Source organism: Molothrus ater, chromosome 5 (genome assembly GCF_012460135.2).
Source record: "Molothrus ater isolate BHLD 08-10-18 breed brown headed cowbird chromosome 5, BPBGC_Mater_1.1, whole genome shotgun sequence".
In the NCBI taxonomy this organism is placed as follows: Eukaryota; Metazoa; Chordata; class Aves; order Passeriformes; family Icteridae; genus Molothrus; species Molothrus ater.
This window is the reverse complement of record NC_050482.2, coordinates 68,601,847-68,618,136: the sequence shown is the minus strand read 5'-3', so window position 1 is coordinate 68,618,136 and position 16,290 is coordinate 68,601,847. Positions and strand designations below refer to the sequence as shown.

General features: G+C 45.6%; 1 protein-coding gene across 2 annotated transcripts; it reads right to left on the bottom strand.

The window, feature by feature from the left end:
* Positions 1-311: 311 nt before the first annotated feature.
* BPGM (bisphosphoglycerate mutase) lies at positions 312-15,732 on the bottom strand. Of its 2 annotated transcripts, XM_036401252.1 has the most exons (4): positions 15,641-15,732; positions 14,563-14,655; positions 11,516-12,171; positions 312-3,459 (listed from the first exon to the last, which is right to left on the bottom strand). In XM_036401252.1, exons 3-4 carry the CDS (start codon positions 12,114-12,116, stop codon positions 3,266-3,268), a joined length of 795 nt encoding a protein of 264 aa, XP_036257145.1. In that variant the 5' UTR covers positions 12,117-12,171; positions 14,563-14,655; positions 15,641-15,732; the 3' UTR covers positions 312-3,265. The 2 variants fall into 2 exon arrangements, with proteins under 2 accessions (XP_036257145.1, XP_036257146.1); XM_036401253.2 differs by lacking the exon at positions 14,563-14,655 and having other exon boundaries at positions 15,641-15,716.
* Between the last annotated feature and the right edge of the window lie 558 nt (positions 15,733-16,290).

The window sequence follows — 16,290 nt, the reverse complement described above, 5'->3', positions numbered from 1 at the left end:
ACTAAAAGGAAAAGCAAGCATGGGAATCAGTAAGCATTTGTTTAGATGCACTGTTCTGGAAGTAAAGTCCCTAAGGAAATGCCCCCACGGTTTTGGAGGGGTATGTATTCCCTCCAGCAGAGCTTCTTGACATGTAAACACAAGGAAGTGTTGGCTCCAGCACTATTTTAACCCAATTTACTGCATGATCTGTGATAAACAACTGTTTGAGAAGTTTTGGAATCCTGAAGGTCAGTTTTATTTACTTATCAGCCCTGAAAAGGAAACAAAGGGGATAGGAGTAGAAGGAAAAAAAAAAGACTGAAGCCAAATTAAATTCTATTTGAGGTGAATTTATTGAGTTAAAAAGAAACTGCCAGCTCCACCATATTTACAAAGGTTTTCAAGAGGATCTAGAGCTATTACTGCTACTGAACCACACATTAAAAATGCATAAACAAACCAAATCAACCACATCCATTATGTTAAAAACATCATTTACCTTATAGGACTTTGAGGCACACTCAAACATAGGGGAAAAACTGCTTCCCAACCACTGATCTCTACAGCAAGATTCTCATTTCTCCCTCTGATGTAGCTATGCCTGAAGATCTTGGTGTCTGACACCTTGGAACTTGGTGTCTGTTCTTCAGTAGACATGGCTTATGAATCAGGATTTTAAATAAAAGGTTACTTGGAATTGCAAGGCATTAAAATAATCCTTAAGAGCAGAATGAAATCCCCAGTTGGTTCCATTTGATACTTTTGCAAGGTGTTATTGCTGCCAGATGTGCACATAAAATCCTGTCATCACTGTGGAGCCACAATCCAAGCAAACCAAGTCAAGCTTCCCAGAGCACTGTCACTGTTCACATCTCAAGCAGCACTGCAGAAACAGCACCTCCTGCAAACATCACACTGCTGTTCTCTTCTTCCTGGCCACGACTCAAAGGGTGATTTCAGCTGCAATTAATGCTCCCTAAACTCCCTCATCCACCTTTCCATTCCCCTCTCCAACCACAGAAGAGATGATGGATTCTAAGGGGAGGAGAGAGCCTGTCTCCCAGCTCAGCTGGGTTCATTTCCAAGGATATTGGAGCTGCATGTCACATCCTGAAGCATTCTACATTCCAATTCCACAGTGCCAAAGGGATGTGGACGTGGCCTGTGTGCTCACACACCTGGATGCACCCAGCTCCCACTGGCAACAGGTGGCTCTGTTTACAAGCCTACAGTAACATTTACTTGATATTAAGCTTCACACATTATTTAATGTTTGGGGAAGAATTTACTCACTTGAGTGCCAGTGACCCTTCCCAAGGTTTTCTTTCACAGGTGAACTTTTGCTGATCAGCATGCTAACACTGTAACACTCACTTGGAAACTATCAACTAAGAGTCAGAGTTACTCTAAGCACAGAAACTAAAACCCCAGAAACTAAGCCAGTATCGAATCAAGTAGCAGAGAAGCTGCTAGTAGCATTTCAGAGGGGAAAAAACCAAAACAACCAAAAAACACTGAAATATGTCTCTTGCACAAAGAAAGATGAAACCTACCAGCTTTATGTTTAAAAAGAGAAATATGTAACTTTGTTTCTACTGCAAGGGCTACAAAAACAAAACCAAAGAGAAGCCCAAGCACCACTCATGCATGAGAAACTACCTTCTAGCAAGAAGTCTTTTATGGAGTATGTGCTACTCTAATGTGAGCTGGCATCAGACCTGCAAAGCTCCACACGTCAGCAAGACTGTCAGAGGCACACCACACTGTCACACTGCTCTCTTCAAAAGGAAAAAATCATCCTCTCACACTTACAAAGCAAGCTACAGAGCTTGCAGCTCCTCCAGGATTTCACAACTTTATCCTCATACCAAGGAAATTCCCATCAATATTGAGATTTGTAGCTGGGCCATGCTGAGAACATATTCAGCTCAAGCAGCACACACACAGGTGTCCCCCATGTTGATATCCAAGGTCAGACTGAGATGCTCAAGTGTTGGCACATTGGGTCAGATGTAAACTTTTTATCAGTGTCATATCTGCAGGTAAGATTAAGAGCAAGTCTTCAGAAGTGGAATTACCCTGGTGCTTGTGTACATGAAGAGGACACCAGGCTGCCACAGCTGCTACACTGCATCCAGCCACAGGGTGAACTGGTCAGATCCAGTGCCAAACACCCAGCAGGAATGAAGCTGAGATTGTGAGGAGAGGCTCACAGGAGAACTCTTTCAGGCATGGCAGAATAGCTTTCCTTACCAGCAGGATGGCTGAAGGAGCTGCATGCAGCAGCACTTGTGACATGCTGCGTGCATCTCTCCCAGCCCTTCAGAGAACTGGATACAGATAATGCCACATTAATGTTACTGTGGAACACATTTATCAAGATACCTTTGCAACTCAGGAAAGCTTAGAGGGGTTTTTCCTATGTCACTTTTGCTGAGGTGAGCAGGAATTATTTATCAACTGACTAAGGGGTGATGAAACCTCTGGTACACCTTACCAAAGTGTTTCAAAAGTATTCAGGTCCCTCACTAGGAGCTACATAATTTAAAAATTGAGCAGAAGAAAACCTTTGTGCTTCTTTTGTGGACTAAAGTCTGACTTAAATCCTATTACTGCAAGCCAGCAAAATGCAGTGATGCTAGGCTTTGCAAAGATGGTGGAGGCAAAGGGATTCCATCTGCATTCCTTAAAAACCAAATAGAGTGTAAAAAAAGATAACTATGATAACTCTAGTAGTCACAACATCTCTACAAAATTCTCTGGACCATGAATTGGCCACAGAAGACTCAAAATAACAAAGGCAGAGAGTTGTCCAGCTGAAGGTGGAAATCCACTGAGAACAAATTGACACAGCTACTGCGACACAGAAAAATCCTAGTTGGTAACAGTGACATTTTATCAGTGACAGTTTTAATGCCTATAACATCCTGGACTAAATTAGTCCAGTAAGCTGGTGCTTTTCTCCTTAACAGATCAGGACTGATTGTTGTTGACACCAATATCACATCCCTTTATTTCTCCACTGGGCCATCCTCAGTGGTGGATCTGGGGCAGGCTGCCCTGCCAGTTTCCTTTACCTGAATCATCTCCTCCTTTTCCAGTATCAAAAACCACACTGCAATCTAAATTCCAGTTTTTGAAAAGGCAGAGGGGTAAACTACCAACCTGAGACTCAACAATTGTCCCTTCCAATTATTTAGTGCTTGAAATTGAGACATTCACACAGTGCAACCTAGCAGTCATACGTACATCATCACTCACTACCACACTGAACACAGCTGTGTTAGACAGTGGGATTTAACTTCTCAGCAGATTTCACTTTCCCTTGATCTTCCACTTTTTTGATGGCAGCTTGGATAGCTTCTTGATCACCCAGAAACTGGTGAGGGCCCAGAGGGTGCAAATTCTCATCAAGTTCAAGAAGTATGGGCACACCAGTGGGAAGGGTGACGTTGATGATGTCCTCGTCGGAGATGCCTGCCAAAGAAAAACAAAACAGAGTTACACCTCCAGCTTCCTCACTGCCTCCTGCCTTATTTCTGAGGTTACCCAGTCTCAAAACAGCCAAGGACACCTTCCAGCCTCCATGGACACCACCAGCCATTCAAGGGTCAATTCCCAGCTAGTCCTTTAGGAACAGCTGAAGGAGAGAATTCCCATCAAGGTGAAGAAATTTCTTCACTTGTTAAGCCTACACATGTGAAATAAACAGGAAGAGATTGCCCAGGAGACTACACTGTTCCTTTAATTCAGGACATGGAGTACAATAGGTTCCCCTCCATCATTTCCCAACTCACAAATCACAAAAGATGGGATCCCACATGTGCTATTCCAACATGAAACAACCTCTGTTGCACAGCCTATATAGACTCTTAAAGAGGCAGGGTAACAACGTTAGCTTTTCTCTTAAATTTTCTGGGCAACTCCTATCACACAAACTGTCACAAAAATCAGTATTTAATTCTACTTGTGTGAGAATCACTCTTTGCCCACATCCGATTTCTCACAACCAAGTCCACAGTACTGTTCTCAGAATTCTTACATACAAGATATTCATTTCCATTTTCAAATGAGGGGAAGAAAAAGGAAGCAGAAAGTCAACTTGTACTTGGAGCATTCCTCTTTTTTCCCCGCTTCACTAAAGCAATGTGTACCTGGAAAATAATATTTATGTTATGCAGACATGTAATTAAAATACTCTGGGCTCTCATCTCAATGAAATTGCTGGTTATTTTTATATCAAACACACATCCAAAGCCTCCAAGTGAGTTTCAAGACCAAACATCCTAGTAAAGTTTCCACACAAAGTCTAAATAATTGCATTAAAAGCAGTGACTGCAAAGATACTATCCCTCAAAAAAAAAAAAAAAATCAGGCAAAAGAAAGCTGGTGTCATTGGGAATGTCAAGATTTCCTTTCCCCCCCCCCTTTTTGGAAGCACTGAGGTCCCAGCAGCAGCCTGCTGTTGTGAAGCAGGGCAGATTTGAGTAATTCACTCAGAAAATGCACACCACGAGCTTCTGAAGTGATGACACCATATGAACCAGACCAAGGTGCACCAAGCAAACATCCTCCTGGAGCAGCTGACAAAACAGATGGTCCTCAGAACACAGGGGTGTAAATTTACCAGAGATTTGCACATTAAGTAGAAAAGCAGAGCCATCACATTAACAGGAAAACACACGAGTCAAACAACTCAGCAGCAGTGGGGTGACAACAGGCCAGAAAAACCAGAATTGTTCATGAGGTGAGGATCATGTGCCCCTGCCCAGAGACTGCACCAGCACCCAACTTTTGCAGTGCCCTATTCTTGCTTTATGCTCAGCACTTGGGTGAGCCCCAACTTCCAGAAGGGCATGGAGCACCAGAAAGAAACCTTGGCAAAGAACTTACACCTTGCTACATATTGAGCATCAGTCCATTGAAACAAGTCACACTTAGACAGCTCAAGCACTTCTTGCATACAAGGGACAAGTAATTCACCTGGTGTAGGCCACAGAATCAGACCTACAGGGAAAAAACCTCAAAGAATACCTAGAATTTAAAAATGGTGCAGGAATAGATGGGAAAAATACTGCATCCATTCACCAGGCACAAGCACTGTTCTCAAGGACTTGGTTTGCAAAAGAAGCAGCCAAGCTGCCTGAGCTCTTATTCCAAGGATTCTGAAGCATTAGATTTTAACAACACCCACATCTCCATGTGTATTCCCAGAGAATCCATGCCTAGGAAGTGTTCTGACCACCTCCTAAGTTCAGTCTCCCAGACTAAACCATTCAAATACATACACAGCAGATGAAGTCATGCAGGAGAGTTTAGGCTAACCACATAATGTGGTCAGGAGACATGATATTTAAAAGTTTCCTCTGGAGATGGATTAAACAAAACTAGCTGTAGCTACACGGATTCAGAAATGGATTTTACTGTTTTTACAGAACATGGAGTGACCACAATGTCAACTAGTATTGATTTACAAAGCAAAACAGTGCAGCCTAGGATAAACACAGAGCAGCAAACATGATGGTTTTCTCCTCAGGACTTTTCCTCATAGACAAGTGCAGCCCCACAGCCAGAAGTCTGGAAACACAAGCTGAAGTCAGATGAAAACCCTAAAGAAACAACAGTGCCTGTTGCTGTGTGTAGCATTTCTGTTTTTCAGAAAGCAAGAAGCTGAGCAGGCTGGTCACACAAGCTCTTTGGTTGCAGGAGAGCTCACCAGAACATTCCCCAGCCAGCAGGCCAGCAAAGGACACACCTTGGACAGCAAAGGGATCACACCTTGCAGCAGCAATGGCTGCAGTGTGAGCTGACTGCTATCCAGTTACTCCATGTGCTGTAACCTGAACCAGCTGACCTTTTCCTGAGCTCCATCTGAGCCAGCCTGAGTCACAACCCAGCCCATGGCACAGGGAAGAAGGGTGAAATCAGGGCAAGACCTCAACTGCTGACTCCAAGGTGCAATGGTAAATAAGACCATGAAGAAGCAACATGCTTCCCTTCAGTTTAAAGCCAAAGCCTGGGTCTCAGCACTGCTGAAATACTGAGCTGCTGGAAGCAGTTTTTACCCAAGGAGGTTTAAAAACCAGGTCCTACATATTTATAGTTGTGAGAACCCACAGACATTACTGAAGTACTCGGGATGACTTCCTGAGGAGTCCAGATGAAATGCTGCCTAGGCAGCTGCACTCCTCAAGTGGCCATCTGCCCTGCTCTGTTCCCAGGACACCTGAGTGACCTGACACCTACACTGCTCCTCACCTGTACAGCAGGGAGCAGTCAGGCACAGGAGCACTACAGTAGCTTGGTACAGCACCTTTTATAAAAGAGACCTTCCAAAATCACATTCAGAATTCCTGCCCAGCTCACTTAACCTCCATTTAACCAAACTGGGTAACCAAACACACAAATTGGAAATATCTCCAGGCAAGCCTAAGAAATCACCTTCATGTGGTAGCCCATGGGGTGTTTTCAAATATTTGGACCTTGCAAAGTCCTACAGAGACAAACCCCACTGATTTTGAGCACTACAGCACTTTCAGAGGGGCTGGTTCAGCTTCCCCTTCCCTCTCACCTGTTCTTACCAAGTTCCTCCCTCCTATTCTTATGGTCAGAGGAACCCAAAACCCACAAGAGCTGTTGAGAATAACAACACCCTCCTCTCTGCATGCCCAGATGATTCATCCAATAAAAGATCATACACAAGATCAAATGCATCAATTGAGCCACAAAAGTTTGTTTAATACTAGTGCTTTTTAATTGAGTTCTAAATCAGGTCATAGCATCCCATATGCTTAATGAAAACACCAAACCTTTAGCCTAGTAATGTAAATATTCAGAGCCACTTTCTGCCCTCCCTGCAGGGCTGACAGAAGATCTAACTTCAACAGGGCAGAGGAGGGAAACAAGCACAGTGTTAGAATCTGGCTTTTGATCTTGACAGATTGTTACCTTGCTGTGCAAATTTTAAGGAAAGAAAGAAGGGTGGGCTACAACCATGGCTGTGGTATATAATTTACATTTGTTCCACTCATGTCTGCCAAGACTTTCTGTCTGTATTAGGTTTGCACAGCCAAGCTGTAGTGGCAGGGGACCACAGTGGGGCACCAAAAAAGAACTGTGGTGGGTTGGTGGTGTGGCTGGACACCAGGTGCTCACCAAGCTGCTCTATCACTCCCATCCTCAGCTCAATGGGAGGGGAGAAAAGATGCAAAAATAACTTGTGGGTCAAGATAAAGACAGTTCACTAAAACACAAGTAGAGGCCAAGCACTGAAGCAAAGGAAAACAAAGGATTTATTCTCTGCTTCCCATCAGCAGGCAATCCAATCACTTGCCACTAATCAGAGCTTCAGTGTGCAGAGCTATTGCTTCAATGCCATCACAAATGCCCTTCCCTCACTTTCTCTTAGCTTTCCCTGCTGAGCAGACATCATAAAGGCTAAGGAATATCCCTCTGGTCAGTTTGGGTCAGCTCTCCTGGCTATGTCCCCTCCCAAGAGCTTGCCCAACCCCAGCCCTGTTGGGGATAATGTTGGAGAGACATTCCTGATGCTGTGGGAGCAGCAGTGGCCAAAACACAGGCCAAGGTTATTTGTAAAGAGGCCCAGCAAGCTCACAAGAAATAAGCAGCAGAAGCACTGATCAAAGACTGGGGGAAATGACAGGGAGAGCCAGACCATCTCATTTCAAGACCACTGAGTTTTAGATCTCAAGCTGTTTCCTGCACCTGCACTCACAACACCACACTCACATAAGCAGTATTTCCTGAAGAAGGATAAGCAGCAAAATCAGTGAAATAATCTTATTAAGAAGCCCTCAACACAATCCACACCAGCTCCAGCATGTAAATTATTGGAATACTACTGGAAATTCTAGAATCAGGCATTCCACAAACCTTGTTTTGAGGTACCTGATACCAGTGCCCAGGGTTAAATGGCTGGGAAGAAAGAAATGTTGAGACAGCCCACCAATCCTTCCTGGTAAATCAGTCCATTGGACTTGGTCTCCAGTCAGCACTTGGGCAAGGTGGTCACAAGTATTACATTAATATCTTCATAAAGAAACACTGTCAAAAGGGTTTAATATGAAGCACTGGTTATTAGATAAAGAGAAAACTATCCTCCCCCAAAGAATTGAGAAAAAACACCTGCAAATAGATCCTGTGCATCCAGAATGCTCATTTAGCATGACATATTCTACAGACATTTCATACATCTTAATGAGGCCCACTCTGTGCAATGAGAAAACAAGAACAAAATCCAAACCCACAATCAAAGCCTTTTGAGCATGATACTGTTGCTCCATGCAAGTAGAAAGCAGAACTACAGTTCCAGCTCTTTACCGATTACTCAGAACAAGGAAAACACAGATTCAGAGAATTGCAGTCCTGCTTCAAGAAAATACCTCCTTGAAATAGTAACTTCAAGGGATACTCTGTAGTCTTTTCGGAAAAAAAAAAAATCAAATTGACACTAAAACAATTATAATTGTTTCATCAGATCCAACTGAATGAAAACATTCCTATTTTCTGCCATTTAAAGTTTGATCTACATCTTCCAAGATCAAGTTAACACCATGAGTAAGACATCCAAGCAGCCATACAAGATTGCTGCTTGAGGCATTCGGAACCTAGTTATCAAAATGCCAAAAAAAAAAAGAAGAAAAAAAAAAAAAAAGGAAGAAAAATAGTTCCAGCTAAGCTGGAGAGGCTTAGAAAACTCCACTGAAGTGCAGGACACACTAATCTTATAAAAAAGAAAAATCCACAAAAACACAGCCCATCTCACAGTGGGTGCTATAAATACAGTAGACTGGCAAAGTTTAAGCACTGCTGAATGAGGTCCACTCTAGCAGGGTTCCAGAGCAACTCACAACCTTCCAGCAGAGAAATGGAGACAGTCAGCAATGCAGACAAGGAATCTCTTAGATCAAGCTAGATTTAGGCCAAGGGAAAAAAAAAAAAAAAAAGGGAAAATAAAACAACAAAGGTAGATTGTAATACCGGGGGTCTCAAAGCTCTGTCCATGCTACCCTTCAGGCCAGCTCTTCAGAAATCCATTCTCCACTACCTAAAGGGCAGGAGAGCCAAGCAGGTACCTGCCAGTAGTTCCTGTGTGGGAGCTGGGGTAGCTCACCAGATCCTCTGCCAAGGACTGCTCACATTTCCCTTTGTAAGTTCACATTTCCCTTTGTAAGTTCACATTTCCCTTTGTAAGTTCACATTTCCCTTTGTAAGCACGTGCTGGGAGGGTGAAAGTATACTGCAAGACAAAGGACAACTCTATTACACCTTGAGTATGGGCAGTCCTGAAGAGTTACACAGAGTTGGCAACTGTCCCAAGGTTCTGCAGCACTGCTCCTCCCTGATCTCAGCGCAGCAAGAAATCCAAGTGAGCCATGCTAACTCCAAAGCAACCCTCCCACTCCCTGAGGCTGCCAGCCCCTGTTGCAGCCTCACCTTCTGGGCACAGAAGGTGGCCCAGGATCTCTGCTGGAACCTACACTCAGCTGTCACCATTTCACCCCCAGAGGGCTTGGCCAGCGTGGTTTCATGGAGCTGGTTCAGTTCTTGGGAGACAGGGAAGTCCCCAGATCCCCTTTCCCCTTCTTCCTTTATCATTTCACACAGTGTGGACAACCACTCTGACCACATCATGGAACTGACTGAACCAGCCCTTCCTCCTTCATCCATGATCTGCACCCCAGGATTCACAGCCTCTCCAGTCTCAGAAGCCATCTGCACCTGCTCATTTCACAGCCTTCAGACTCCTGATGTCCTGACTGTTCCAGCATGGCCAAATGCAAAAAGTAATCAGCAGGCAGAGCCACAAAACACAGGATTTTAAAACTAAAAAAAAAAAAAAAAAAACCTGAGTGGACACAATCAGTCTGTGCATATTCGTAACTACAACTGTAGCAGGCTGCATTCACACATATGTAACCACTGAATTCTGCTCTACCCACAAAGAAATTAATATAGTTCAAGGATGATTAATAATTAATTAATATAGTTTAGGAGAGTCTAGAAGTCAGGAGATGAAAGAGGAAGGGAGGTAAGACTCTAACAATGAAAAGGATGGTTTTTATCATAAAGCCAAAAATGAATAATTTTCAAGACCAGTTCTGGGATTTTAAGCCCAGGTAAGACTTGTTGGAGCAGGACCAGAAGAGGGCCACAAAAATGAGCAGAGGGATGGAGCACGTCTCCTCTGAGGAAAGACTGAGCTGGGACTGTTCAGCTTGGAGAAGAGAAGGTTCCAGAAACACCTCTAAGAAAGATGGAAACAGACTTTTTAGCAGGGCCTGTTGCAATAGGACAAGGGATGATGGTTTTAAACCAAAAGAAGATCCTTTCAGACTAGATATACGGAAGAAAGTTTCTATGATGAAGCTGGTAAAAGACTGGAACGTGCTGCCCAAAGAGGCAGCAGATATCCCACTCCTGGAAACATTCCAGTCCAGCCTGAACAGGACTCCTAACAACCTGATCTAGCTGAAAATGTCCCTGATCATTGCACAGGGACTGGACTAGATGGCCTTTAAAAGATCTCTCCCAACACAAACCATTCTGTGGTAAATCAACAATCTTATGCTAAGCTACCAACTTGGCTGTTTATTGGGATGCATTTTCTATATTGGGATATACTGCAGTATTTGCACAAGCTTTAGCAAGTGCCTATTCTCTGCAGAACTCTGTCACATAACTTTTAAGTAAAAATTATCAGGGTAACCTATTGAAGTAACAACATCTTCTACAACCCAAGCCAGGCACTTTTATTCTGCTGTGTTACAGCAATGCTTTTTTAATTAAGAGATGATTATCACAAACCTGACAAAGCAGCTGAAAAAAACCCAAGAATAATGTGAGCCTGCAGAGTTTTTGTCTATCTAAACCAATCAAAAATTTTGTTTGAACACAGTAGTTTTAAATGAACAATGAGAATTAAAATGAAAGCATCTGGCCCTTTCCTTAACTACATTAACCTAAGGAATTCTTTCCACAGAGAGCAGCAGGCACAACTCTCTCCCAGGACTTTTCCTGGGGAAGGCAGTGAGAAGCTCAGAGAAGAAGAGAAAACCATTCTTATCTCTACTTGCTGCTCCTGTTGTTTTGCACGTGTGGAATGTGTTACGGAGATTGTTTACCCAAAGTGATTTGGGTACTGGACACTGGTGAAGGTTGTTTTGCTTCAGTTGGGTCAGAGCTGTGTCCTGTCTCAGACAGTCATGGGTTTTTCTTTAGTACAGTGTCTCTTTGGTATAGTATTAGTGTGATATAGTATAGCTTAATGAAGCAATTGTTCAGCCTCCTGAATTATGGAGTCAGAGCACATTATTCCCTGACTGGGGGATCACTATACTCTCCCCTTTCCACATCTCCCAGTTTGCTTCCTTGACCAACTTTCTACCTCCTCCTTGGAGACCACAGACACTCTTACCTTGCCCAGGTAAGTAATATACACTACAGAACAACACACAAAGCTCCAAGGCATTGAGCAAGGAGGAGAGGGGAAGGCTAAAACAAAGGCCCTTACCTTCCACGTGCTTCAGCAACGCCCTGCTGCTGTTGCCATGAGCAGAGATAAGAATCATTTTGCCACTTTTCAGTTCTGGCACTATCTTTTCGTTCCAGTAGGGAAGGAGTCTATCAAGCACATCTTTGAGACTTTCAGCCTTTGGGAGGTTCTCCTGAGAGACATCACTGCATTTGTAGCGACGGTCATTGTAGATCTCGGCGTAGTAGGGGTGAGATTCAGAGATGGGGGGTGGGGTGACATCGTAGCTCCTCCTCCAGATCTTCACTTGCTCCTCGCCGTGGTTCAGAGCCATCTCTGCCCTGTTGAGCCCAATCAGGGCTCCATAGTGACGCTCGTTCAGCCTCCAGGAGCTCTGGATGGGGACCCACTCCTGGCCCATCTCCTGCAGGATCAGCCAGGCAGTCTGGATGGAGCGGCTCAGCACAGAGGTGAAGACGAGGTCGAACTCGAAGCCCAGGGCTTTGAGGTGCTTGCCACAGTTCTGAGCCTCCTTTATGCCATCAGTGCTCAGCTTCTGGTCCACCCAGCTGCAGAAGCGATTCTCCTTGGTCCAGGCTCCTTCCCCATGTCTCAGGAGAACGAGCCTGTACTTTGCCATTTTGGCTGCAGCTTGGCACAGAGGGCAGCTGGTCTGGCATCTAACAGCGACACATCTGGACAGAGACACGAGACAGACACATCAAACATCCCACAGATAATGCAGTACAAGTAGCAATAAGGCAGTGAAAAGTAAACAACTATCAGAATCAAAACAAGCAAAGCAACAAGTGTCTGCTGAGTGTGATTTTACAATTGAGAGTGGGAGGAATTCCAAACCAGGAGACCTCATGTGGGAAGGAAAGTGCCACCCTTCACCCAGCTTGTTGCAACTAGCCCACTAAAACCATTGATTAGGAGCAGATTTGTACAAGCTGTTCCAGCCTACAGTTTCCCTCAAGTGCTTAAACAGAGCCTCACTCAGTATCCCAGGCTCACAGAGCAGCAGATCTCCCTCACTGGGGAACTCTGAGGTGCCCCATGCAGCTGGAGCCCACCAGGCCTGTCCAGATCCTCTCTGCTCCAAGGGAATGCAGGCACGGAGAGCAGCTGCGGCCCTCAGCCAGAGGAACTGCAGAGTGGGACCAGAGCACTGCAACTGGCAACACACAAAACCTTATCAGCTTTTCTCAAAGGAGGTATCAACACAGTCACACTCTGCATAATTTCCTCATATCCCCCATCCTGTCCTGTTAATTATGCCAGTCTATGCTTGAATTTTTTCCCCAGGCCACCTCCTCCATCATTCCTCCACGCTCAAGTGTGACAACACAGATACTCTGGGATGCAATGTACAGCCAGTGAGTCCTCATTGCACTGAATCCCCAAGTGACCTCACAGATTATCCCATCCTCTTCCTGACTTTCAAGTCTATTTCTCCTCTGCTGTCTGTGAATTACAATGCCAGATTCTTAGGCAGCAAGCAGGATTAATGTTTTTACTTTTGGAGTGAGCACAAAAAGCCTGTTTGCTGTCCTCATTAAGTCAGACAGCCACACATTCATAAGGTCAAACAGCACCTTTCTCTTTTTTCTTTCAAGCAACACCGCCTCTGGATTGTCTTCAATGGTAGATACCTTTTGACCACACACCCAAGGGTCTGCCAAGGTGGGCCAAGATCTGCTAGCAGACAATGGGATGCCTGAAAGGCCCATCTAACACAGGACTGCAACTCTGAAAATCCCCCCTGATCCCTCTGACCTGAGACAAGGCTGGATAGCAACGGACAGAGCAGGGGAAAAAATATAAAAATACAATTCTCTGCACTGGGGGACTGCTGTACCTCAGATGAATATTAAGTGCTCTCAAAACCATGGGCAGTGGGAGACTGAGCTTTGATTTCTGCACTCCCAGCCTGGGGCTGGATTTCCATGACACACTGAAGGAGCTCCCCTCATCTCAAATCAGTTGGAGCTGCTTCAGTCACACTCCAAGAATCTCAAATTCAGGCGCTCTGTGACCCTGAATTAGGTCAGCAGGATGGGGTAGGCCCATGCATTCTGGGTTTTGGGAAACACCCAGCACAATACCAGCATTCATTTTAACAAGCTTTCAAAAAAAAGTATCTAGAAAAGTTGAATTCATTAACAGACTCAGGAATCTGATCTTGCTTATAACAGCAGCTTAGTTCTCCTCTAATCTTACATTAAGACAGAGTCTACATCACACAAGGGCACTCTGCAAACCCCCCCAGTGCTGATTTCTGCCTAATGGCACAGCTCAGGATTAAAAAGCCCTTGAGGACTGAGATTCTTACAGAATATCAGGAGGTATTGTTTGAAACCCACCAGACAGCTGAAAAATACAAAAGAAAGTCTCATTTCATGCAAAGGCAGGCTGAGATTTGTGTAGGACAAGAAACGTCTCAGACAAAATCCCCTGCATGGTCCATTTTTTCCACTCCCCATAATCAGCTGCACTTTAAGCAAAGAAATCAGTTATTATTAGGATTCAGGTGTCACATCAGATCCCACACTAAGCTGCACCCTGTAAGATCCTAGGCTTATAACAAAAACAAGTATTTGACAGCATTTCCACCTAAAGCAACTGATCCTTACTCAATATACCACAGATACAATTAAAAAATTGCAGCGTGTTCACAGCATGAGCTACTACACATAAAATAGCTGCAAAGAAAGCTCTATCTCTGCAAATACTTCTTTATTCAGATATTGATTCTGTTGTCCACAGGAATAGATTACATAATCTACAAAACCAAATTAAGACCCAACAATAGGGGTGATGCACCTCTTTGCCAAAGTTTAGTTGGCATTTTAACCAAAAGCAATAGAAAATTTAGTTACTATAAGAGATACACTTACACAGAGACCAAATAGTACCTGGGTGTCATAAATTCCAGTTCACTTATATAAAACATTAGGCAGAAGCACAATTCTCAAATTTAGAAAGAACTAGCAAGTCACAGTGTTGTTTGAATATCAGGTCCACTTCTGGAAGCATTTAAACTAGAAAGCCTTAGAGCAACACATGGAAATAATCCTACTCACCTTTCCTACAGCAAAGCAACAACCTACACAAATCCCAGCACAGGCTCAAGAGCTGCTTTATACAGAGGCCAGCACACACTCCTGGCTGGTTACCTGCAGGGAAAGAATAAACACCAGTGCTCACAGAAAGAGCCCACAAGTGCAAATGGCCATGCCAGCCACCGTTTGCTCTCAAAGCTGTTAAAAAAATAGAGCACACACCGCTTGTATGGGCTGGGAAAGCTACCAAATGCCTTCTCCCAAAAAGATGCCAATGCACACCTCCTGTATTTCCATCAAGGGAAAATTTCTGCTCTCCCACATGCCCGGGGACATCATTTGCTCCCTAAGATTTGTTTAGACTGCAATTACCATAGGTTTAGTGTGCAGAAATCTACCAAAAGCTCTGGGGGACCACGGAGGATACCGACAGCAGACCTGGAGGCAGCACAGAGGCACTGAACAGGTTGTCCAGAGAAGCTGTGGGTGCCCCATCGCTAAAGGTGTTCAAGGCCAGGCTGGTTGGAGTCTTGAGCAACATGGTCTAGTGGAAGGTGTCCCTGCCCATGGCACGGGGGTGGAACTAGATGGCCTTTAAGGACCCTTCCAACCCAAACCCTTCTATGGCTTACTCTACGAGAGAACAGAAACCCAGAGCCCCAGCTCAGCTCAGCAGAGCAGCGCAGAGTGCCCAGGATAACATCTCACACCGGCGAATCTCTGGGCCAAGCACAGCTTTAAGGTCTAACACCAGAGGCGGCCACTTCCAGGGCTCCTGCTCCAGCCGGGACGAGCTCATCCCTTTCCTAAGGCGTCCCTGAGCGGAGCACCTGCGTGGCCCAGCCCTCCCCGAGCACGGGGGCTCGGCCACAAGCAGGACAGCACCTCCGGGACCCGCGCAAACAAACACAGACACGGCCACGGGCACACAAACACAGACCCGACCACGGGCTCCCAGGGACGCGGCCACGGACACACGCGGCCACCGTCCCCTCGCCCGGGGGACAGCACCACCATCCCTCCCTGGAGGGCCGGAACAGCCCCGCCGAGGAAACCCCCCCTGAACCCAGGGCCCCGACCCCGAGCCCCCGGGAATTACCGGGCTGACGCTGCGCCGCCTCACGGGGAGCGCCCGAGCCGCGGCCGGGCCGGGCCAGGGGCGGACCGCGCGTCTTATTGCGGCCGCGGCGCCTCCGCGCCCGCGAGAGCGGCGCGCGCTGATTGGCCGGTCGGGCGGACGGGCAGCCGGCTCAGCCAATGGGCGCGGCGCGGGGCGGTGACGCGATGCCCCGGGGCGGGCCGAGGCCAGTGCTGCCGTGCCCGGCGGGGCTCGGGGACGCCGCGGCCATCGCGCCCCGCCGAGCCCGGCCCCCGGAGCGGGTCCCTGTGCCAAGGATTCCCGCAGAGATGCTGGGTACCCCCGCCCGTCCGGGCACGCAGAGCACGACGGGAGGTGTCCAAACCTCCCGAAACCACTCTAGGACCTTCATGTTTTGGAGAAAAGCAAGGGGCCAAATTCTAATTACTCATAATGAAATCAGTAGCAAAAAAAAAAAAAAAAAACCAAAAAAAAAAAAAAAAAAAAAAAACCAAAACCAGACATGAGTTTTCGTAAGGATCATGCAGCTCCCTCATTCCCGTAGACTGTAATCCTAATATGAAGTAAATAAAAACAAGTAGATGGAGTAGCTCTGGTTCAAAACAAGAGGGAAGTAGTGTAGGAAGGCAGTGTCCTTCTATTGCCATAGG

Coding starts and splice junctions, on each gene's coding strand:
- BPGM (XM_036401252.1), bottom strand. CDS start 12,116: ATGGCAAAGTACAGGCTCGTTCTCCTGAGACATGGGGAAGGAGCCTGG. Junction 3,460..11,515: donor GTTGCTGAAGCACGTGGAAG/GTAAGGGCCTTT, acceptor TTTCTTTGGCAG/GCATCTCCGACGAGGACATC.